General features: G+C 37.1%; 1 protein-coding gene and 1 pseudogene across 10 annotated transcripts; both read left to right on the plus strand.

Annotated features, from left to right (window-relative positions):
- LOC101018622 lies at window positions 1–1,421 on the plus strand (annotated as a pseudogene). The gene is made up of 2 exons (XR_159691.5): window positions 1–758; window positions 1,161–1,421. The product of XR_159691.5 is annotated as an uncharacterized LOC101018622 (transcript).
- Window positions 1,422–5,289: 3,868 nt separating this feature from the next.
- IFI44 (interferon induced protein 44) lies at window positions 5,290–21,196 on the plus strand. Of its 9 annotated transcripts, none has more exons than XR_002524300.2 (9): window positions 5,290–6,669; window positions 6,949–7,415; window positions 10,989–11,025; window positions 11,705–11,900; window positions 12,053–12,202; window positions 15,994–16,165; window positions 17,676–18,590; window positions 18,941–19,994; window positions 20,883–21,196. XR_002524300.2 is itself a non-coding variant. In XM_003892106.5 (9 exons), exons 2-9 carry the CDS (start codon window positions 6,959–6,961, stop codon window positions 20,898–20,900), a joined length of 1,305 nt encoding a protein of 434 aa, XP_003892155.2. In that variant the 5' UTR covers window positions 5,290–6,669; window positions 6,949–6,958; the 3' UTR covers window positions 20,901–21,196. The 9 variants fall into 9 exon arrangements, 3 of the variants coding, with proteins under 3 accessions (XP_003892155.2, XP_031506085.1, XP_009209801.2); XR_002524302.2 differs by having other exon boundaries at window positions 17,676–17,776; XR_002524304.2 differs by lacking the exon at window positions 20,883–21,196 and having other exon boundaries at window positions 17,676–17,776; window positions 18,941–19,032; window positions 19,821–19,932.
- The last annotated feature ends 1,628 nt before the right edge of the window (window positions 21,197–22,824 follow it).

A 22,824-nucleotide genomic window follows, 5' to 3' on the forward strand; every position in this document is an offset into this window, starting at 1 on the left:
TTTTTTTTTTTTGCTGAGGCAGTTCCGTGGAGAGGGTCATCAGACTGACTGGTGTCAGCAGACCCATGGGATTCCAGGATCTGGAAAAAGTTTTAGAAAGAAACTTGATGTTTCTTAATGTTACATATGTTATCTTATAGAAATAACTAAGGGAAGTTAGTGCCTTGTGACCATGTCTATGTGACTTCGAGGCAGAAAGAAACTATAAGGAAAGGAGCTAACAGTCATGCTATAAGTAGCAGTAAGGAATTGGCTTAAAGGGCAAGCTGGTTAGTACTTAGCTGTGCTTTTATTCAAAGTCTACCTTTTATTTAGTGGTTAATGTTTGCTGTTCATTAGGATGGTTTCACAGTTACCATACAAATGTGGAAGCAATGGGTCCAAAAAGTAGGGCATGATTTTCTCCATGTAATCCAGGGAAAAACCAAGCCTTGGCCATTGTTGGTTGGGAGACTGAAGGTGATTGAAGGCTAACCATCATCCTCACCAACTTTTGGATCATAATTCACCCATTCCTTTGGTGGAGCCTGAAAAAAATCTGGGCAGAATGTAAGACTTTTTATTTTGTTTAAAGGGGTAACAGAGTGTGCCCTTATGAAGGAGATGGAGACCCTGCAAGGAAGAGAAGGAGTAAAGGAGAGATCAAGAAAGAGAAACAATGAGGAACATTTAATTTGACCCAACATCCTTTAGGAGCATAAATGTTGACACTAAGTTCTCCTTTTTGTGCTAAAATGGACAGTATTAGCAAAATGACTGTCAGACCTCTGAGCCAAAGCTAAGCCATCATATCCCCTGTGACCTGCAGGTACACATCCAGATGGCTGGTTCCTGACTTAACTGATGACATTCCACCACAAAAGAAGTGAAAATGGCCTGTTCCTGCCTTAACTGATGACATCACCTTTTGAAATTCCTTTTCCTGGCTCATCCTGGCTCAAAAGCTCCCCCACTGAGCACCTTGTGACCCCTCCCACCCCTGCCTGCCAGAGAACAACCCCCTTTGACTGTAATTTTCCTTTACCTACCCAAATCCTATAAAACGGCCCCACCCCTATCTCCCTTCGCTAACTCTCTTTTCGGACTCAGCCTGCCTGTACCCAGGTGATTAAAAAGATTTATTGCTCACACAAAGCCTGTTTTGTGGTCTCTTCACACAGACATGCATAACAATGATACCACAGCTTCTTATCCTCTGGCTCTATATTGCTTTGGAAACACTTAAACATCAAATGGAGTTAAATACATATTTGAAATTTAGGTTAGGAAATATTGGTGAGGAGGCCTCAAAAAGGGGGAAACATCTTTTGTCTGGGAGGATATTTTCCATTTTGTGGATTTCCCTGATCTTTCTCTACCAACCTGAGTGGTAGTGGGAATTATCGTTTTGCTACATTTTAGAGGTCATCCAGGATTTTTGAAACTTTACATACTTTACAGTTAAGCAAGCTGTACAGCTCAGTCAAAGACAGTGCTAAGGAGTATAGCAGATGAACTCTAAGTGTGTTGGGAGGTAGAATATCATCCTAAAATGAGAGTGATGTTGTGGAGACAGTTGAAATGTCAGTGCTAGAGCCTTTGTGGTGTGCATGGGTAGGTTAGGTTGTTGCATTAGAAAGTGACTCTTTCCAATAGGAATTTGTAGCTTTGTGCAAATTCATCCACTATCTACCTCAATAAAATATTGAGAAAAGAAAAATAGAGCAGTTTGAGTTCTGTGAGATATGCAGGCCCAGAGAGACATAAGTATGGTCCTTTAGTCTTGCTTCCTGTGTGCCACAGTGCCCCTCCACAACCATAGCTGGGGGCAATTGTTTAATGCCATTTTGTTCCTGACTAACTGCCTTGCCTATTATCTGCATGTTCTTGGAATTTGATTCAGAGAGCAATTTACAGCCAATTGATAGCTTATGCTGTTTTAATATAAATTCATGATAAATAACTTAGGAACTGCCTCTTCTTTTTCTTTGAAAACCTACTTGTAACTGTTGCTAATAAGAATGCATATTGTTCAGGGCAACTTGACTCCATGCAGTTGGGTTGTAAGTCTCATGCTTGGCCCAAATAACCTCTCTACTTATATCAGTTTTTCCTACACTTCTTCCTTTTAGGTCAAGAATATCAAGAGGAGTTACTGTGCTGGGTAATGTGTAAACCTGTATTTAGTTTAGAAAGATAAATTTAAAGACTATCACATTGCTTTCTCATAAAACAAGACAGGTCCACAATTAATTTATTTTGACACAAATTGATAGGGGGAGCTGAATAAGCCCCGTATGCTTAATGATCAGCTGATGAATAATTATCTTTTAGCAACATAACTCAATCTAACGCTAAGGTAGCCACAAGATGGCAAGGCTGATCAAAGTCTTCAGGGGGTCCTGCAACAAAAAGCCATGGAAATTTGGATGCCCTCAAATCCCATTCTTAATCTAATGAGTTTATGGACCAATTTGTGGAGGACAGTAGACTAAATACATCTAATTTTTACCATCAATGTAAGGAAGATAAAAACCTGCATACCAGTTGTAAACCCTCGTAAAATCTTTCTCTGATGTTGGAGAAAATGCAGGCCACTTGGACCAGTGAGATCATAGATGTGGAAATACAGTCAATATTCAGTTGCACCGTCCTGCAATCCCACTTCCTTCCTCAACACAATTCAAGCAAATAGACTCAAACTGTTTCAGGCTCCAAGACAGGAAGTGCAGTGTAAGCAAAATTGCAAAAATTGAGGGTATGGGGTAGAGGTGGGGAGGTCAAGTAACAAGCTGTGCTAAACAATTATGTGTAAATATATTTTTTCGTTTTTAAAAATTGATTTCTTTTGCACATTCCATGACAATACCTGACAGATTTTTAAAATAAATGCAAAGAAACATATGTTCAAGTCACTGAGCTCATTTGTCTTCTGTTTTGATGAAGTGGTAAAGAAGGAATTAACATGTGAATGGATTGCTGCAATTTAAATAAGCATACAAAGATAAATTAATTTATGGTGCTTTGAGTGTATGAGACCCCCTTCTACCAGAGAGATGATCAGTGTTAGATTTATAGAGAAGGGATTATCAAATTCCCATGGCCAAGAAGGTCAGAGAGAGAGAGAGAAAAAAAGTGATTCATGTGCATGATATAACTGTAGACATTTCAAATGGACACTATATTAGTCCATGCTCATGCTGCTATGAAGAACTGCCCAAGACTGGGTAATTTATAAAGGAAAGAGTTTTAATTTGACTCAAAGTTCCACAGAGCTGGGAGGCCTCAGGAAACTCACAATCATGGTGGAAAGGGAAGCAAACATCTTCTTCTTCATGTGGTGTCAGGAGAGAAAAATGAGTGCCTAGCAAAGAGGGAAGCCCCTTAAAAAACCATCAGATCTCATGAGAATTAACTCACTATGATAAGAACAGGATGGGGGAAACTGTCCCCATGATTCAATCATTTCCACCTAGTCGCTCCTACAACAAATGGGGATTATGGGAACTAAAATTCAAGATGAGATTTAGGTGGGGACACAGTCAAACCATATCATTCCACCCCTGACCATTTCCCTAATCTCATGTACTCACATTTCAAAACACAATCACACCTTCCCAACAGTCCCCCCAAATATTAACTATTTTCAGCATTAACCCAAAAGTCCACAGCCCAAAGTCTCATTGGTGACAAGGCAAGTCCCTTCTGCCTATAAGCCTGTAAAACCAAAAGCAAGTTAGTTATTTCCTAGATACAGTGAGGGTACAGACATTGGGTAAATGCATTCATTCCAAATGGGAGAAATTGGCCAACACGAAGGAACTACAGGCCCCATGCAAGTCTGAAATCCAGCCGGACAGTCAGAGCTTAAAGCTCTGAAATGATCTCCTTTGAATCTATGTATTACATCCAGGTCACGCTGATGCAATAGGTGGGCTCCCAGGGCCTTGGGAAGCTCTGTCCCTGTGGCTTTGCAGGATACAGCACCCTCACCTGAGCTGCTTTCACAGCTAGCATTGAGTTTCTACAGCTTTTCCAGGCACACAGTGCAAGCTGTCAGTGTATCTACCACTTTGGGATCTGAAGGACACTGACCCTCTTCTCACAGCTCCGCTAGGCAGTGCACTAGTGGGGACTCTGTGTGGGGGCTTTGATCCCACATTTCCCTTCCACATTGCCCTAACAGAGGTTCTCTATGAGGACTCTGCCCTTGCAGCAGACTTCTACCTGGACATCCAGGTGTTTCCATACCTCTTCTGAAATCTAGGCAGAAGTTCCCAAACCTCAGTTCTTGTTCTCTGTGTACCCACAGGACCAAGACCATATGGAAGATGCCAAGGCTGGGGATTTGCACCCTCCCAAGCAAAGTCCTGGCTGTACATTGGCTCCTTTTAGCCATGGCTGGAGCGGCCAGGACATAGTCCTGAGGCTACACAGAGCAGCAGGTCCCTGGACCCAGCCCAGGAAACCAGCCTCTAGGCCTGTGATAGAAGGGACTGCCATGAGATCTCAGACATGCCCTTGAGACATGTTTCCCATTGTCTTGGTGATTAACATTCCATTTCTTGTTACATATGCAAACTTCTGCCACTAGTTTGAATTTCTCCTCAGAAAATGGGGTTTTCTTTTCTATTCCACGGTCAGCCTACATATTTTTGAACTTTCATGCTCTGGTTTCTCTTGAATGCTTTGCCACTTAGAAGTTTCTTCTGCCAGATACATAAAATCATCTCTCTCAGGCTTAAAGTTCCATAGATCTCTAGGGCAGGGGCAAAATGCTGCCAAGTCTCTTTGCTAAAACACAGCAAGAGTCACTTTTGCTCCAATTCCCAACAAGTTTCTCATCTCCATCTGAGACCACCTCAGCCTAAACTTTATTTTCCATATCACCATCAGCATTTTGTTCAAAGCCACTCAACAAGTCTCTAGGAAGTTCCAAACTTTCCCACATCTTCCTGTCTTCTGAGCCCTCCAAGTCTCCAGGAAATTCCAAACTTTCTCACATTTTTCTCTCTTATTCTGAGTCCTCTAAACTGTTCCAGCCTCTGCCAGTTACTCAGTTCCAAAGTCGCTTCCACATTTGGGTATCCTTATAGCAGTGCCCCACTCCCTCTGTACCAATTTACTGTATTAGTCTGTTCTCACACTGCTATAAAGAATGGCCTGAGACTGGGTAATTTATAAAGGAAAGAGCTGAGGAGGCCTCAGGAAGCTTATAATTATGTAGGAAATGGAAGCAAATATGTCCTTCTTCACATGGCAGCAGAAGAGAGAAATGAGTGCCCAGAGAAAGGGGAAGCCCTTTATAAAACCATCAGATATTGTAAGAACTAACTCACTATGATCAGAATTGCCCCCATAATTCAATTATCTCTATCTGGTCCCTCCATTCTCCTATTCACTGCCATTCTCCAAACCTAACTCTGCTCCAACCATACTGAGCTTCTTACTGAAATAAGCTGCCACAGGGGTGATTATCCTTGCCATTCTCTCTGCTTATAAAGCTCTTTTCCTAGATATTTTCATGGTACTCCCTCTCACTCCATTCAGGACACTTCTCCAATGACATCTCATTAAATAGACCTTTCCTGATTATACTGTCTAAAGCAGGAGATTTCTTCCCTCATCACTCCTATTCCTCCTCTTTTTCTCACTTACACTCCAAAACTCTGTTTATTTATTTGAAAAGCGGCAATAATATTGGTGTCTTCATCAAAAAGTTATTAAAATAAACACATGGGATACATGTAAATTACCTTACGAATAATAAGTCTATACTATTATAATTTTTAAAGCAAAGTAAATAGTACCCCATAAGCTGCTTAAAATATTTTCATTTGATGGTGCTATTGTTTTTAATAGGGCCAGCAAATTAAAAAAACCTTTTTAGGGCAGGCAGGCAATTTAAATTTGTTAGAACCAGTCAGGTATAAAGCAAGAGGGGACAAAGGAGGACTGGAGAGTGGATGCCCAATGCTATAAAAGCATTCACATTCAAAAATTAAAAAATATAAAGGTATTGCATTGGCCCTACAAAACAAATTTGCAGATTGAATTCTGCCTATAGGACACAAATTTATGATCCTTAGCAATGTGAAGTTAGAGAAGGGGCTTTATTGTGAAATTGACATGGGTTGTTTTATGTCTTATAAATGAAGTCTCCTCATTTTCCTGTGGTGAGAAGAGAAGGGGCAAGTAGAAAAACAGAGGAACAAATTTGGGGGCTAAAATAACATTCTATATAAGGAAGTATACTAGTGCAGAATTAATTGATAGCAGGGATTAAGAGATGTAAATTAATTTGAGATACATATTCTAGAGGTAGAATACACAATACTTTCTGTATGTCCATATACAGAAATTGGTTGCATTTTCCTTAAATAAAAAGATTTTTTTAAAAGTCAGTGAGCTGTTATGTTTTCTTCCCTCTGACTTCAATTCCTTGATTCTTTCAATACTATTTTTTATATAAGTTTACTGTCTAAAAGCTGGATCAGCTTATGCTCCTTTGTTGAGAGAAGTTGGCATGCTGTCAAGTGGGCTGGGCATACTGAGTTTCAGTTTCCTTTCTCTGAGTCTTTGAAACTTCAAGGCTGCAGAATAATTTCCTTTGCCCATTTTGTGCCTGCCCAGCTATCCAGACAGAGCAGCTACCCTCAGCTCTAGCTGATACTACAGACACTACAACAGGTAAATGTCTTTCTGCTTTTCCTTTTTCCTAGCTGACATTCGTCTCTCTCTTTCTCTCTCTCTTAGGTGACAGTGTCACTTGCCAGTCTCTGTTTCTGTTTTAATTTAAAAAGCAATGATTTATAGGAAAAAATTAGCTAATGATTTTTTTGTTCATCCTTTGTTTTGTCATTTTTTATGTTATGTAGAATATGTAAGAGGCATAAATGCAAGGTTTATAACAGTATATGTTATCTGTTTCTTAATATTTAACAGAAAATATATCTGATTTGCCACTAGATCAAGAAGTATGGCAGTGACAACTCGTTTGGCATGGTTGCATGAAAAGATCCTGCAAAATCATTTTGGAGGAAAGCGGCTTAGCCTTCTCTATAAGGGTAGTGTCCATGGATTCTATAGTGGAGATTTACTTGACAGATGTTGTAATCAAGGGCCTACTCTAACAGTGATTTATGGTGAACATCGTATTATTGGAGCATATGCAGAAGAGAGTTACCAGGAAAGAAAGGCTGCCTCCATCATCCTTTTTGCACTACAAGAGACTAAAATTTCAGAATGGAAACTAGGACTATGTACACCAGAAAGACTGTTTTGTCATGACAATGTAAAATATAACTCCACAACTAATTTCCAGATAGAGTTAAGAAATAGAAAAGTGATTATGGGCTCAAAGACAACGGAAGATCTTGGACTTGTTCAAAATTGTACTATTTCTATTCAGGATTGTGAAGTTTTTCGATGTGAAGGTAGGTTTAATCAGATTATCCTGTATAGAGTTCTCCCTTGCATGTTTGGTTGGTTTAAACCAATTCATCTCTTTAAGGAAAAATGACCTTTTCACTCAACCATAATTTGGATGGTTCAGATTGAAACCTAGACACAAATTGTTTGCTAAGAGACAACCAGGGTCAATAAAATGTATATTTATGATAACACTTAACATAAGATTTATCCTCTTAGCACATTTTTAAGTACAATAAATTCTCAGTTAACGTGAACTATAGGTTCTTGGAAACTGTGACTTAAGTGAAACAACTTAGAAGGAAACCAATTTATTTCCCTTATCATTATGGAAGAAAGACATTAGTCAAGGACATGCTATATGTTGTTTTGCGTAAAATTACAGTTTCCAAGAATCCATGATGATGTTAAGTGATGACTTACCGTATACCAGCAGTGGTCTCCAACCTCTTTGGCACTGGGGACCAGTTTCATGGAAGATAATTTTTCCACAGACTGGTGGTGGGGATTGGTTTCAAGCGCATTACATTTTTTGTGCACTTTACTTCTATTGCTATTATGTCATAATATATAATGAAATAATTATACAACTCATTGTAATGTAGAATCAGCCGGAACCCTGAGCTTGTTTTCCTACAACTAAACAGTTCCATGTGGGGGATGATGGGAGACAGTGAATCATCAAGCATTAGATTCTCATAAGGAGCATGCAGCCTAGATCCCTCATGCACAGTTCATAATAGGGTTTGCGCTCCTATAAGAATCTAATTCCGCTGCTGATCTGACAGGAAGCAGAGCTCAGGCTGTAATATGAGCAATGGGGAGAAGCTGTAAATACAGATGACGCTTCACACTCTTGCCGCTCAAGTCCTGCTCTGTGGCCTGGATCTGAACTGGCCACAGACAGCCTAGGCTCCGTGGCCCCGGGAATTGGCGACCCCTGCCATATAGTATTGTTGCTGTAGGTACTATGCTGTACAGTAGATCTCTGGGACTTAATTATCTTGTATAAGTAAAACTTTATGCCCTTTGACAAATATATTCTCCTTTCTTCCTTCCCACAGTCCCTAGCAAACCACCATTCTAATTCTGCTTTTATGAATTTGACTATTTTAGATTCCTCATGCAAGTGGGATTATGTAGTATTTGTCCTTTTGTGTCTGGCTTATTTCACTGAGCATAATATCTAATATTGCTGTATTAGTAATTTCAAAGATAGGGGCAATCAGAAATCTAAGAAAAGGCAGAAAGAGTACTTAGATATTCTGTGTAGCTCCCTAAATCTTTCCTTTCCATATGGGACATATGCTTTAAGGGCCAGAAAAATAGGCAGGGGTTTTAAGTGAAGTTTATGGGCCACTTTACATATTGAAAAATTATATAACAGCTTCCAGGGAGGCAAGAATGCCCCCTTAATCCATGGAATCTGTAATTTTTTTTGTTTGTTTGTTTGAGACAGAGTCTCTGTCACCCAGGCTGGAGTGCAGAGTGCAGTGGCAAGATCTTAGCTCACTGCAACCTCCGCCTCTCAGGATCAAGCAGTTCTCCTGCCTTGGCCTCCTGAGTCGCTGGGATTACAGGCATGCACCACCGTCCCCAGCTAATTTTTTGTATTTTTAGTAGAGCCAGGGTTTCACTGTGCTCACCAGACTGGTCTCGAACTCCTGACCTAGTAACCGCATGCCTTGGCATCCCTAAGTGCTGGGATTACAGGCGTGAGCCACCGTGCCCGGCCAGAATCTAGATTTATTTACTAAGTAATTCTTAGTCACTGATATCCTGTTAAGGATATTCAAGAGATGTGTACTATTCCGTGTGGGAAATATCATTAGTCTATTCACCAGGACATAAAATTACTAGCATACTTATTAGAAAATTAGACTTGGTCAGTTGTCTTCCTTTTTTCCCTGAGAGTGTTCCCTGGTAAAGTGAGCGAATGTGTCTGTCTAGCTACTTTAACTCCTACCTTCATAGTGATTCATCCTTATTCTTGTATGTAGCAATAGGTTGTTCCTTTTCATTCATGCAGTATTCCATTGTGGTGCATCCTTCACAGTATTTTATCCAATCATCACTGGTGGACATTTGTGTTTTCCAGTTTGGGGCTATTACAAATAATACTGCTATAAATATTATTGTGTATATCTTTTGGTTCACACATATAATTGTTTTTTGAAGAAAATACCAATGAAATTGCTGGATCACAGGGTATGTATATGTTCATCTTCACACTGACGACATTTCCCAACATAGTTTTATATCAATTTCTACAACTATAAGTAGTGTACAAGGGTCTCTGTCACCCCAAATTCTTTTCAGCGTTTTTTTTTTTTGATTATGCAACCATTTTGGTATATGAGTGGTGGTATGACATTTAACAAATTTGTCTTTCTTTGATAAAACAAGATAATTTATTTATTTTACATTTTAAAATAATTACTATATTAATTTATCCTTTCTTCAAGTTGTAAAATTTGGTTTTGTATTTTGTGTTTCTTTTTATATTCCTAAGGTCCGTTTCTTTATTCTTTTTTATTCTATTTTCAATTTTCAGTGTTTTCCTTCTTTCTTGTCATTAACGAAATAGGATATTATCATAAAATTGACATAAATGATCATATTGCTATTTTCTATATATTTGTAATTGTGGTTTTTATTTCTTTTTGGATATTAAAGTTATTTAAGACAGTGCTTTTTAAACTCCCAGGAGGTTGCTTTTCCATTTGTTTGTAATTGCGCTTTGCTAGTCTTATTATATTACAGACATTGAGGGAAGTTTTCACAATTTCTACTATTGGTAATATTGTTCACTTTGTTGCCATACATATGGCCATGTTTATAAATGTTCCACATGATATTCTTCTTTTGTAACTGAGAGAATTGGTAGCATCGCTTATCCTTATCCTTTCTGTTTTAAATTCAACATAAAAATGTCTCTTTCTAAGAAAAAATAATTCTGAGCTTGTGCCTTATTGATCTGAATGAAATCCTTCGCTTACACTTGAACAATTTACTGCACTCTGATTGGGTAGGCATGAGTCTCATCTTCTCTTCTGGGGGCAGGAATAAAATTAAGTGAGCTGGAAGTTCCCGGAGTTCCAATTGTTAATAGCAGGTTGTAGAGAAAATCTAGTGCCGTGTTTTCTGTTTGTGTGTCTTTGCACATTATCCCTCTCAGACCTATTGGATTATGGAGGGGAAAATGTCTTATTAGACATTTCCACATTTCCACATTAGACATTCCCACATCTCTAGGCCTTGCTTCTTTTCTTTAGAAAACACCCACACCCTCAATTCCCATGTGGGAGTGAGTCACATACCACTGTTGAGTAACTGAATGAGAAGAGATCTGCTGATAGTACAGAGGGTCTACCTTGCTTCTAGTGCTAGCCTCTTCAAATGTTGTTAATGAGCTTTATCAGAATTTTCTCTATAAAATTGTTCCCTTTTCACCATACAGGACCGTTCCCATGGAAAACTATTTTTGTATTTGTCTCTAGTGAATTCATTGACATTCATTCAGTCAGCCAATCATTCGACAACTTCTAATCTACATTATTCTTTGATTATTTCCTCAGATTTACTGGATGAAAGAAAGATAAAAGGGGTGACTGAGTAAGTCAATGTTTTTAAGATTCTATTATTCTCTTCATTTTCTTTGACTTATTCTATGATAGGTCTCATCAATATAATTGGCAACACATATTATCACACATAACTTGTGGATCATCAAGAACAAACTGTATTTATAATCATAAAATATTTGATAATATTAATGTTAAAACAAAAAGGACACTGAGTAGAGGAAAGGAATTTTTAATGTGATATACTTGAAGAAAAATAGTTATTTGTTTGTATGTCTGTGTTTTACTTAGAATTCTTGCAGTTAATGTTTCAACTACTCTAGAGAGTTGCTAGAAGAAGTGGTTGGCAGGTGGGGAATACCCCCCATAAACTTCAAGAATATGTTAGAAATGGTCTACTTTCATGAACTTCGGAAGTCACATGTATTTTGACTTCTGAAGTTTAGTCTTAAATAATTGATCTTTATGTTTAATACAGCGATTATTTATTCTTAGATGTATGTGGTCTACTAATTTAGTTGTGTATTATTTTTGCTTTTTGTTCTTTTTGCAATAGGATTTCACGTAGGTTCGTCTCATGTTTTTTAAGTAAGAAGGCAAGTTGCTAATAAAAAATAATATCTATGAAAAAAATGAATCCGCAGAAAATTTATAGTAAGGTTTTATGACCTAACCGCAGTCAATTGTTAAAAATGATCATGTCTAAACAGGCTCAGGAAGAGCTTATTGTCTGCCTTGAGAACTTATGAACCATATGGATCCCTGGTTCCACAAATACGAATTCTGCTGCTGGGTCCAGTTGGAGCTGGGAAGTCCAGCTTTTTCAACTCAGTGAAGTCTGTTTTCCAAGGGCATGTAACGCATCAGGCTTTGGTGGGCACTGATAGAACTGGGATATCTGAGAAGGTAAGCATATTTGAGGCCACCTAGCCTTTGCTTCTCTGTTCAAATCAATTATATTTCAAAAGCCTTTTGCAGATCAACTTTATTACATATAGACTTCATCTCAATTTATAATAAAAAATGAACCTTTAAAATTGCTTTTATCCCCTCTACAGTATAGGACATACTTTATTAGAGATGGGAAAGATGGCCAATATCTGCCATTTATTCTGTGTGACTCACTGGGGCTGGGTGAGAAAGAAGGTGGCCTGTGCAGGGATGACATATTCTACATCTTAAATGGTAACATTCGTGATAGATACCAGGTAAGATTTGACTAATGAGAAATTATAATTGATTTTTAAAATGCTTATTTTTGTACAAATGTATCAGCATTTATCTTCTTAAACTACACTTGCTCAAGGTCCTTTGTCCCTATTCGATTTTTTTTTTTTTTTTCAAAAAGAATAAAAACATCTTGAGGGCTCTTCCATCATGGCTATCATAACAGCTACCCCACTTTCCACTGCTTTCAGCTATGTGAAACAGAAATCCAACTGCATCAACTTACCTACATAGATAATTTTTCTTATGTAAGAGGAAGTCTGAAGGCAGGCAGCTTGGGACCAGTGTGGCAGCTATCTGAAGTTATTAATTTCAGAGATCCTTCCGATTTTTTGAGGTCCTCAGCATGGGCTGTTAAGATATGCCTCCCCCAAATTTATATGTTGAAACCCTAGTCCTCAATGTGATGGTATTTGGAGGTAACGACTTTGGGAGGTAATTAGGTCATAAAGATAGAGACCTCATGAATGGGATTAGTGCTCTTATATACATGAGAGAGATGATCTCTTTCTGTCATGTGAAGATATAGCCTGAAGGTGACTCTCTGTAAACCAGGAAGAGGACCCTGACCAGAAACCGAATCTTCTGGCACCTTGATCTTGAACTTCTCAGCCTCCAGAACTGTGAGAAATAAATGTTTGTTGTTTAAGCCACCCAATCTGTATAACGTGTCATAGCAGCCCCATCTGACTGAGACGTGTGACTGTCGTTATTATGTGAAAAGAACACTGAGCACTGTCAGTGTTCTAGGCAAGAGGAAGGGGAGATCAAAGAACCATCTCAGTATATATTTTTTAAACTTCTAGCCTTCTAATGAACATTCAGATCTTGAATAATCATTAAGTTTACTTTGTTCCAAACGATAGTCAATGATGCCAACATCTTTCACTGAATGCCTTTTGTATCTTTTCATTATGAAATATTGGGGTCAGTTTTTGTATTCTCTAGTTTTTTCTATTGATGTAGTGATCTATTATTTCATGATAGCATTTTAATTACTATATTATCTAATTGTTTAATTACCATAGTAATCAATTATGGCTTGATAACTTACCAGACAAGTCACATTCATTTTTTTATTACTCCTATTTGTTTTTCTTGGCAATTTTCATACATATACCTTTTCAAATGAGGTTTTTTGTGCTTTGTTTGTTCATTTGTGTTTGATTTCTTGTTGTTTAGATTGAAATTATATTAACACTTTATACTGAAAATTGATTGACGTCTTTACATATCTTGTGTGCCTGTTAAAAAAACACAGCAAGTTTTGTTTTTCTATTCATGCAAGATTCTTTCATTCGTTAGTATAGAGTTGTCTTGTAAGTGCTGTTTATTTTTAAATATTCTTTTTTAAATACAAACTTTTTATCACAGAGAATTTTAAAATAGACAAAATAGTTTAATGGATTCCCATGTACTCAGATTCAAAAATTTTTGACTCACAGCCAGTCTTGTTTCATCTGTATCTACCCACTTTCTCTTCTCTTGTATTATTTTGAAGCAAACCCAAGAAATCATAACATTTTATTCAATACTGACTATACATATAACTATACAAATAGGAGCATATATATATCTCCTTAAACATAGTCATAATACTCTTACCCCACCTAAAATTTACAATCGTTCCATAAATTATCAAATACAACTCAGTGTTCAAATTTATAATTGCTTTATAAATATAGATCTATAAGTTTGTTTGAATAACATTCAAATAGGTCTATTCAGTCTCTTTGATTGTATGTTCTGACTTTATATCCCTCGCTTTTTCCTTATCATTTGTTTCTTAAGAAATCTAGTTGTTTTGTAGACTTCTATGTAATCTGAACTCCATTATTTTCATCCCTCAGGGTGGTTTTACATGGTCCTCTGTTTTCCATATGTCCTGATTATTGAGAGTTGAATCTAAAGAGTGTTCCAATTCAGATTCTACTTCATAGATTGTGTTGTATTCTATGAAACTGTGCACAGTTTGGGGATTTATCACTTTTCTAATATTGGTATTAATCAATATTTAATGCCTAGATCCATTTATTTGTTAAGGTGTGAAAATAGTGACATTCCCTATTATTCTTTCACCATTTCACATACAAAAGAGAAACTTACCCTCATCCATTCTTTGATTATCCAGTGGCACAGTTTAAAAAGAACAACAGGATATGTGCTTAATTTTTTTGCTTTTTTACAAGACTTTGAAATAATGACATTTCCTTCACCTTTGCCAATAGGGTCAAGATATTATTTTATTGTTATTAAGAACAACTCAGTATGAATTGAACATATGTTGTGTGTTTCAATCCATTGTAAGTTTTCTCCATACTGATGTAAAATGTACCATCTTGTACCAGTGAGAGCCTCTACAATTTGGATCCTGAGTCCATTTGACATGAACCTAAAAGTCTTTTTTATATTCTTTTATTCTTGCCACAGCTTTTGAGACAGCTGTTTCTTCAAGTAGTCCTGGTGTGGGGCATTAGAAATGTTCATAGCTACTTGGCTGGTCATTGTTTCTTGCCTTTTTTAGTGAGCAGAGTTAAGTAATATACATTTTCATGAAAAAAAAATTTATAAACTTATACAAAAACTTCTTATTCAAATTCAGTATTAGAAAGTTTTTACTTACTCTCTTTTCTATCACTTGTATATCTGCTTTCTCCCAAACTGAGAATTCTCATTCTCAAAAACAGTGGCGGTAACAGAATATCATGTCACAACTCATTCCTTTATCTTACATATCATCTACAGGAACCTCAGTATAAAAGCTCTATCAGTACCATGAACAATCTCATCATAGTCACACTTAGTATCATTTCATATAATCACAATCAAAACTGGAAATAATTAAACCATCTTAGCAGATTTTTACAGTGTATTTAGGTTGTATCATGTATCCTTGGAGGGGTATACAAATTATTGTATTTTAAAGTCAATCAAAATAGTTTATCCCTGTATTATAACCGCAACAGTTCACTAATTCAATTAAATTTAGGAACTGATTTTCAAAGTTAATTTGGTTTTATGTTTATGTTTAGCATTTATATGGTTCAAAGATCAAATCTACAAAATAATGTATATTCAAAGAATCTATCTTCCTTCTCTGTCCCTTCAAATAAATTTCTCCCCTCTTCCTATTAGTAACCATACAAAATTTATATTTTTCTTGCCTTTTTAAATATATAACAAAGTACATATAAATTTGCGGCTACTCCATTCTTGGAGAAGTGGTAGAAAACTGCTTTATTGACATATCAGACAAAGTTTAATTGATATGGCATTTTTCTGCTACAAATGTTCCTGCAGTCAATAACCTTTGCATATATCATTATGTGTTTTTGTCAGTGTATCAGTGGGACAGATTCCCAACAGAGAAACTGCTAGCTGAAGAGTAAAGTCATCTCACCTTGAACCCCTTTCCTCCTTGCGCTCTGCTTGATGGTACCAGCTTTTTTTCTCAATTCTCTTACTTCCATTTGTGGGCAGAGTGCCTTTCTTATCTAGAACACCTTCAGCCGTATCCTTATCCTCTTAAGCTACTGCTATTTTAGCTCTCAGATTACATGTCCTTTCCTCACAGATGCCTTACCTGACAAGGTGAAAGGACTGCTAGCTTACTTGCATAATGCCTGTATTCTCTATTAAGATTGTTAGCCTCACACTATAGGAGACTTTTCTGTTTTGTTTACCATTCAGTTCACTTGCACAGTGCCTGGTACATAGTTTGTGCTCATAAACATTTGTTGAATTAATATGTTGCTTTATGTCTACCTTACAGTTTAATCCCATGGAATCAATCAAATTAAGTCATCGTGACTACATTGATTCCCCATCGCTGAAGGACAGAATTCATTGTGTGGCATTTGTATTTGATGTCAGCTCTATGGAACACTTCTCTTCTCAAATGATAGTAAAGATCAGAAGACTTCGAAGGGAGTTGATAAATGCTGGTGAGTCTCATTCCACTTTGCTACTAAGGGTAATTGACTAGACTGTGTTTTAGAATGTATTTTGGACAGGATAAAGAACTTCAGTCATTGCATATTTCAATCTTCCCTAGTCTACCAGCATGCTTCAATGAAATTGAGCATTCATTAGCTATATGACTGTGTGCAAGTAACTTAAACTCTCTGTGCCTCAATTTTCTAATCAATAAAATTGGTATAATAATAGTACCTACCTTAGAGACTTTTTCTTTTGTTAAGAATTAAAACAAATTAATGTATATATGAAGGGTAGTACAATTCAAACTACCTGCTACCCCTATATCCTGGCGTGCATTTATTGACAAAGATTGGGCCTTGAGCTTTAAGAATTAGAAAATGATAAGTACCGCACGCTAACCGATTGCGCTACTGGAGCTCCATGGAATACTATGCAGCCATAAAAAAGGATGAGTTTGTGTCCTTTGTAGGGACATGGATGCAGCTGGAAACCATCATCCTTAGCAAACTATCACAAGAACAGAAAACCAAACACCGCATGTTCTCACTCATAGGTGGGAACTGAACAATGAGATCACTTGGACTCGGGAAGGGGAACATCACACACAGGGGCCTATCATGGGGAGGGGGGAGGGGGGAAGGGGAAGGGATTGCATTGGGAGTTATACCTGATGTAAATGACGAGTTGATGGGTGCTGACGAGTTGATGGGTGCAGCACAGCAACATGGCACAAGTATACATATGTAACAAACCTGTACGTTATGCACATGTACCCTAGAACTTAAAGTATAATAATAATTAAAAAAAAAAAGAATTAGAAAATGAAAAAGAAACATGTCGTAAGGAAAAGAAACTGGAAGGTAAGATGTTTGGTAGAGAAAGGTAAAGAGTTTGGAGAAGGTAACCAGGATCAGGGATTTAGGGTGACCCATTCTGGCTTTTCTTGGTCATGTCCATTTGGAATGAGAAAGAGCCAGTTTATCACTGTTCTTGGTTTTGAAGCAGAGAGTGATCAACTTACCTGTTTGCTGAAATTTAAAACTTTGCAAAGAGGAGATGTGCAGAGAGATGATTGCTAGTATTGTGAAATAAGGGAAGTTTACTTGTGATACTTTGACACATTCTGTCTCTTTCTAGAGGACTCTTCTCCCCTATCTTGTTTATTAGAGGCCTTTGGCCTTTAGTCTCTGTCAAAACACAACTTCTGGACAGAATATGAAATCAATCAGCAATATTGCGGCATAAATTTTAGTTATCTCTTCCAAGAGGTGGTTTCATTTGAGTCCTCGTTTGTTACCATGGAAGGCAGTGAAGGTGACTCCCCATGTCAGAGAAACTCCAGATACTAATAAGTAGTCCAGGGGAGTTTTCTGGGGAGATGAGGGTGACCAGGGTGCAGGGGATCTTTCCAAATCTGAAATTGTTCCACAGGTTGCCTATTGCATAACTGATAGTTAAGTAACTTGAAAATACTGATGCTCTCTAAAATGATAAAAACAATTCTGTTTGGCATAGGTGTGGTACACGTGGCTTTGCTCACTCATGTGGATAGCATGGATCTGATTACAAAAGGTGACCTTATAGAAATAGACAGATGTGTGCCTCTGAGGTCCAAGGTAATGAATGATGCCCTTTGTAAACACATTTTCTGGGGTATGTTACTACAATCACATACTAGTGTGTATAAAAATAAAAACACGCAGCTACTGGGTTTAAGAAGAATTATACAAATTACTTAAATAGGGCCCATTTCCCAAGATTTAAAAGTTGAACACAGTCGTTCTTTGGTATTTGCAGCGGATTGGTTCCAGGAACTTGCATTGCTACCAAAATCTGTGGATGCTTAATGGCATAGCATTTGTACTTGCATATAACCTATGTACATCCTTTGATATACTTTAAATAATATCTAGATTACTTATGATACCTAACCCAAATTAAATGCTATATAAATAGTTTTTCTACTCTATTTTTAATTATTAATGACAAGAAAATAACCTGTACGTATTCGGTACAGATTAAATATTTTTTCAAATTTTATTTTTTTATTTTTTTGAGATGGAGTTTCTGTTGCCCAGACTGTAGTGCAGTGGCATGATTTTGGCTCACTGCAACCTCCACCTCCTGGGTTCAAGTGATTCTCCTGCCTCCGTCTCTCTAGCCACTGGGATTACAGGCATGTGCCACCACACCTGGTTAATTTTTTTGTATTTTTGTAGGGATGAGGTTTCACCATGTTGGCCAGGCTGCTCTCAAACTCCTGACCTGAGGTGATCTGCCTGCCTCAGACCCCCAAAGTTCTGGGATTACAGGCATGAGTGCCTGCACCCGGCCATTTTTTTTTTCAATTGTTTTTGAGCCTTAGTTGAACTCACAGATGCAGAACCCATGGATACAGAAGGCTAACTGTCTCTCTTTACACTGACATGGGTAAGTTCATTTATTACAATTTAATTCAACTAGATTCAATTCAATAAATGTTTATTGATTATCTTTAAGATTGAGCCAGTCTCTTATCAGCTACGCAGATCAAGAAAAAATTCCCCCACATTAAACATTTTACAATTTTATAGATGGGGGTGAGGGGATGGGAGTGTGGGCTAAGAAAAAGTTGACAAGAAATTATCTATGATTGACAATGATAAATATCATGATAAACAATGAAAAATAAAGTGCTTTAAAAGTTTAGAGAAGAAAAATACAGTGTTAAAGGGGTTCGGGAAGATTTCATCAATGGGACAGCACTGGGAAATGGCTTTCAAGGAGAATAAATATTTCAGAAAATGAAGAGACAAAAAGGGCCAACAAATTCAGCATAAGACAATATATTAATGGAGGAAAAGTCAACGTGTTTGGGAAACGTGGAGTTCAGGTTAGTGAAGGGCTGGATCTTTGTGGGGGGAGATAAAATGGGCAACATTTGCATGAAGTAATTTTATTTAATTAGGAGCATTATGAGGAATCACAGTAATTTTTTGAAAGAGTAATGATATGATCAAAGTCAATCAAAGTTATGATCTTCAGAAAAATTAATGTGGCACTGTGCACAGATTGGAATCAAAAGGAATCTGGAAGTGGGAACACCAGTTGGGGGAATGCAATGATAGTGAATATCTGCTGAGCATTAAGTATGTGATAGATTTTCTTAATTAGTCCTTATAATAAGCCTATGAAATTGGTACTATCATTACTGCATTTTACAGGTGAGGAAACAGAGAAAACAGAGTAAATATTTGCCAATGTTTATTGACAGTGCTGAGCAGTGACAGATAAATATTTTGAACCTAGGCAGTTTGGTTCTAGAGGTAAAATAGTCTAAACAAGAATAAAACATTAAACTGGTCTAATAAAATCTACTTATCCAGAGAATGTCTTTTAAAAGAAACAGGAAATTTATGGACTGTGGCATAGGTGTCTTAAAATTTTTGCTTCTAAATCATTTAGAATCCACTGCATGTATTCCAAATTACTATTACCAGTGACATTAGAACTTGATATGTGAAGTTCTTTAAGAGTACTTTGTGAGACCAGATCTCCATTTTTTTCCAATGGGAAATTATTGCCAAGTTCTTACATTTTGATATTGCTTTTGTAATTTATACTGACATAAAATAATATTTTTCACTGTTTTCCAATGTCTTTTTAATTTCTGTATTGCAGCTAGAGGAAGTCCAAAGAAAACTTGGATTTGCTCTTTCTGACATCTCGGTGGTTAGCAATTATTCCTCTGAGTGGGAGCTGGACCCTGTAAAGGATGTTCTAATTCTTTCTGCTCTGAGACGAATGCTATGGGCTGCAGATGACTTCTTAGAGGATTTGCCTCTTGAGAAACAGGTAGATGTGTTTGGTGGTGTGGAAGCTTGAAAAGAGTCAGGTAGTTGGCTACTTTCTGCCTGGATCTATCAGCTACCTGGCAGCTCTCAGTCTTTTAGTGGGTTGTTGCCCTGTGATTAGTCCTGCTCTTTAACCCACTGTCTGGATGCATTTTTCCCTCCTCACATTTCCCTCTTTTCCTGGAGTGCATCCTAAGAGAATCTGTACTACAATTTTTCCCCTCTTGTCTTGAGATGAAAGCTTTAAAATAATCCACTTCTGTCATTTCTACTCTCTGAACATCCCAAGCTGTATCCCTGGCCTCTTTTCTCAGACTATGTTTCTTTACTCAGGACCTAGAACTGGAATGGATCAGCATTGCTCCTTATCAGATGCGACCTTTGATTATTTGCTCCTTCCTTAGGACCTTACGCTCCTGTCTTTTTTTGATTTGCCTTTTTGTTTCTCTCCTTCATCTTAGTCCTTCTTCATGCAGTATGGCCTTTGCTAGGTAGAGGTATGTTCTTTTATGGAATGGCCACAGAATTTAGTATTACATCAACTTTCTTTTAACAATCTGTGCATAGTACATGCTGCACTGTTCCATTTAGAGATTTGACAGAGGTTTCAGTTTAGTATACTCAAATCTTATTTTAGTGCTTGGGAAATGAATTCAGAATATCATATCCTCTCCAATTCTCTCTTTCTCAAATTGCTGGGAAACTCTCATGTCACTAACTTCGTTGCTCTAACTCTACCATCTTGGTTTCACCATCCCTTCTCTTCCTCAAGGTACATGTGCTGCTAATATTGCGTTCGTTGAGATCTCCAGTGTCCCAATATTCCTCTTCCCTCTGGTTGCCTTTCCTCAGATAATCCACTAAGAATATTTTGTGTTTCTTTTCTCAGGGAATCAAAGAAAGGTAATTATCAAGTGTGCACAGGGAAGAAAATTGATATGTGAAAGGTTCACATAAATTTCTTCATATCACAGAAGATTAAAATTCCGAAAGGAGAAAACAGACCAAAGAGAAGTAACTAAGACCGAAGGGATGTGTTTTATTAATGTCTAGGATGAAGAAATGCATAGAACATTGTAGTACTTGTGAATAACTAGAGATAGCATGATTTAAAGTCATAATTGTGAAAAATAATAATAATTTTTCTTGGATTTATGTTCTGTATCTGTGAAAAAATAAATTTCTTATAAAACTTGGGTCTAACTTGAGAGCGTGTGTGATTTTGGAAAAATTATGATTTGTCAGTATCTTCTAAAATTCACTGCTTTCACCTTAATTTTGCCTTCTGATTTTATTTCTAAAATATGTGATTTTGGTCTGTATGAATCCCTTCTTAATGTTGTATTCTTTAACCTAAAGCCATTTTTGCTTAATATTTGATACTTACCAAATGTGGTACTTAATATTCATAAGAATTCCATAAGACTAAAACAGAAAGAGACTATAGCTTGATTACTTTATAGTTATGACTATTTTAGTTACAAGTGACAACATTCGCCCTGAACTATATGAATAAGAAAGAGGATCATAGTATTGGATCAACTAATCAAACCAAAGAAAGGGCATAAAACTGGCTTCAGAAATGATTGAATCTGGGAATTTAAAAGCTGTTGACTATTTATCTCTCTCTCTCTAGTTGTCTCTCTATTTCTGTCTCTGTCTCTCTCTCTCTCTCACACACACACATTCACCCCTTCATTACTTCCTTTATGTGTTGCTGTCATTCTTTCAGGTTAGCATCCTTGATAATCTTAAGCCATCTTAATTCAAGTCTTATTAATACATCTAAAATTATTAGCAATTACTCTTAAAAAGCTTTTTATTAAAATGCAGTATAAACACAAAAGCTGTATGATTCATGTATATGGCTTGATGCATTTTTATAAACTTAACAAACCTGAGAAACTAGCACTCAGATAACAAACAGAACTTCACCAGCAGGCATCTCAGAAGTCCTCTTTATGCCCCAGCCTAGTTATTAGCCAGGGTATCTACTGTTCTGAGTGTTACCCTGCTGATGTAAACCTTAGTTAAAGGCAAAGTTAGGTCCATAAAATGGACAAAATTGAAGGCAGTATATCTGACAGAATAGGACAATTTTGACGCATCTGAGGTAATGCTTGCTATTTTGATTCATGATGTGGTTAATGCCCTTGCACTTAGTGCATATGAGATCCACATGATCAGTCAATTAAAAATACATTGTGAGGAGAATTAAATTATGAAAATCTGTAGTAATTCTGTGGAAGAACTCAAATGGATCATGTTAATGGCCACCAGATAAAGCCTAGTCACTGGCTCATAAGGGATTAGAATATAAAGACTGATATACTGGTCCATTCCTTGGATGTCTCTATTTGGGGACATGAAATAAACAGAGATATTGTCTTTCAAGCTATAAACATTGGTTAGAATCATGACATACTCCTTTATGGAAACTGCTAATGTAGTAACACAGTGTTCAGAATGCTAATAGAGAATTTCTAAAAGATGGCTTTTGGTAAGATTCTTTGAAAGCAAAGAACCACAGGTAGACTACGTAGAAACCTTACTAGTAGCCCCAGGTGTCTTCAACTGGGTTCTGACTAGAATAAATGAATGTTGGGCTTTGACTTTGCTTATACTTTGGGTGCAGCAATGTCTTAGGACAGTGGTCCCCAACATTTTTGGCACCAGGGATTGGTTTCATGGAAGACAATTTTTCCACAGACCAGTGCTGGGTCAGGTGGTTTTGGGATGATTCAAGCACATTACATTTATTGTGCACTTTATTGCTGTTATTATTACATTATAATATATAATGAAATCCTTATACAACTCACCATAGTGTA

This window comes from Papio anubis, chromosome 1 (genome assembly GCF_008728515.1).
Source record: "Papio anubis isolate 15944 chromosome 1, Panubis1.0, whole genome shotgun sequence".
Classification (NCBI taxonomy): Eukaryota; Metazoa; Chordata; class Mammalia; order Primates; family Cercopithecidae; genus Papio; species Papio anubis.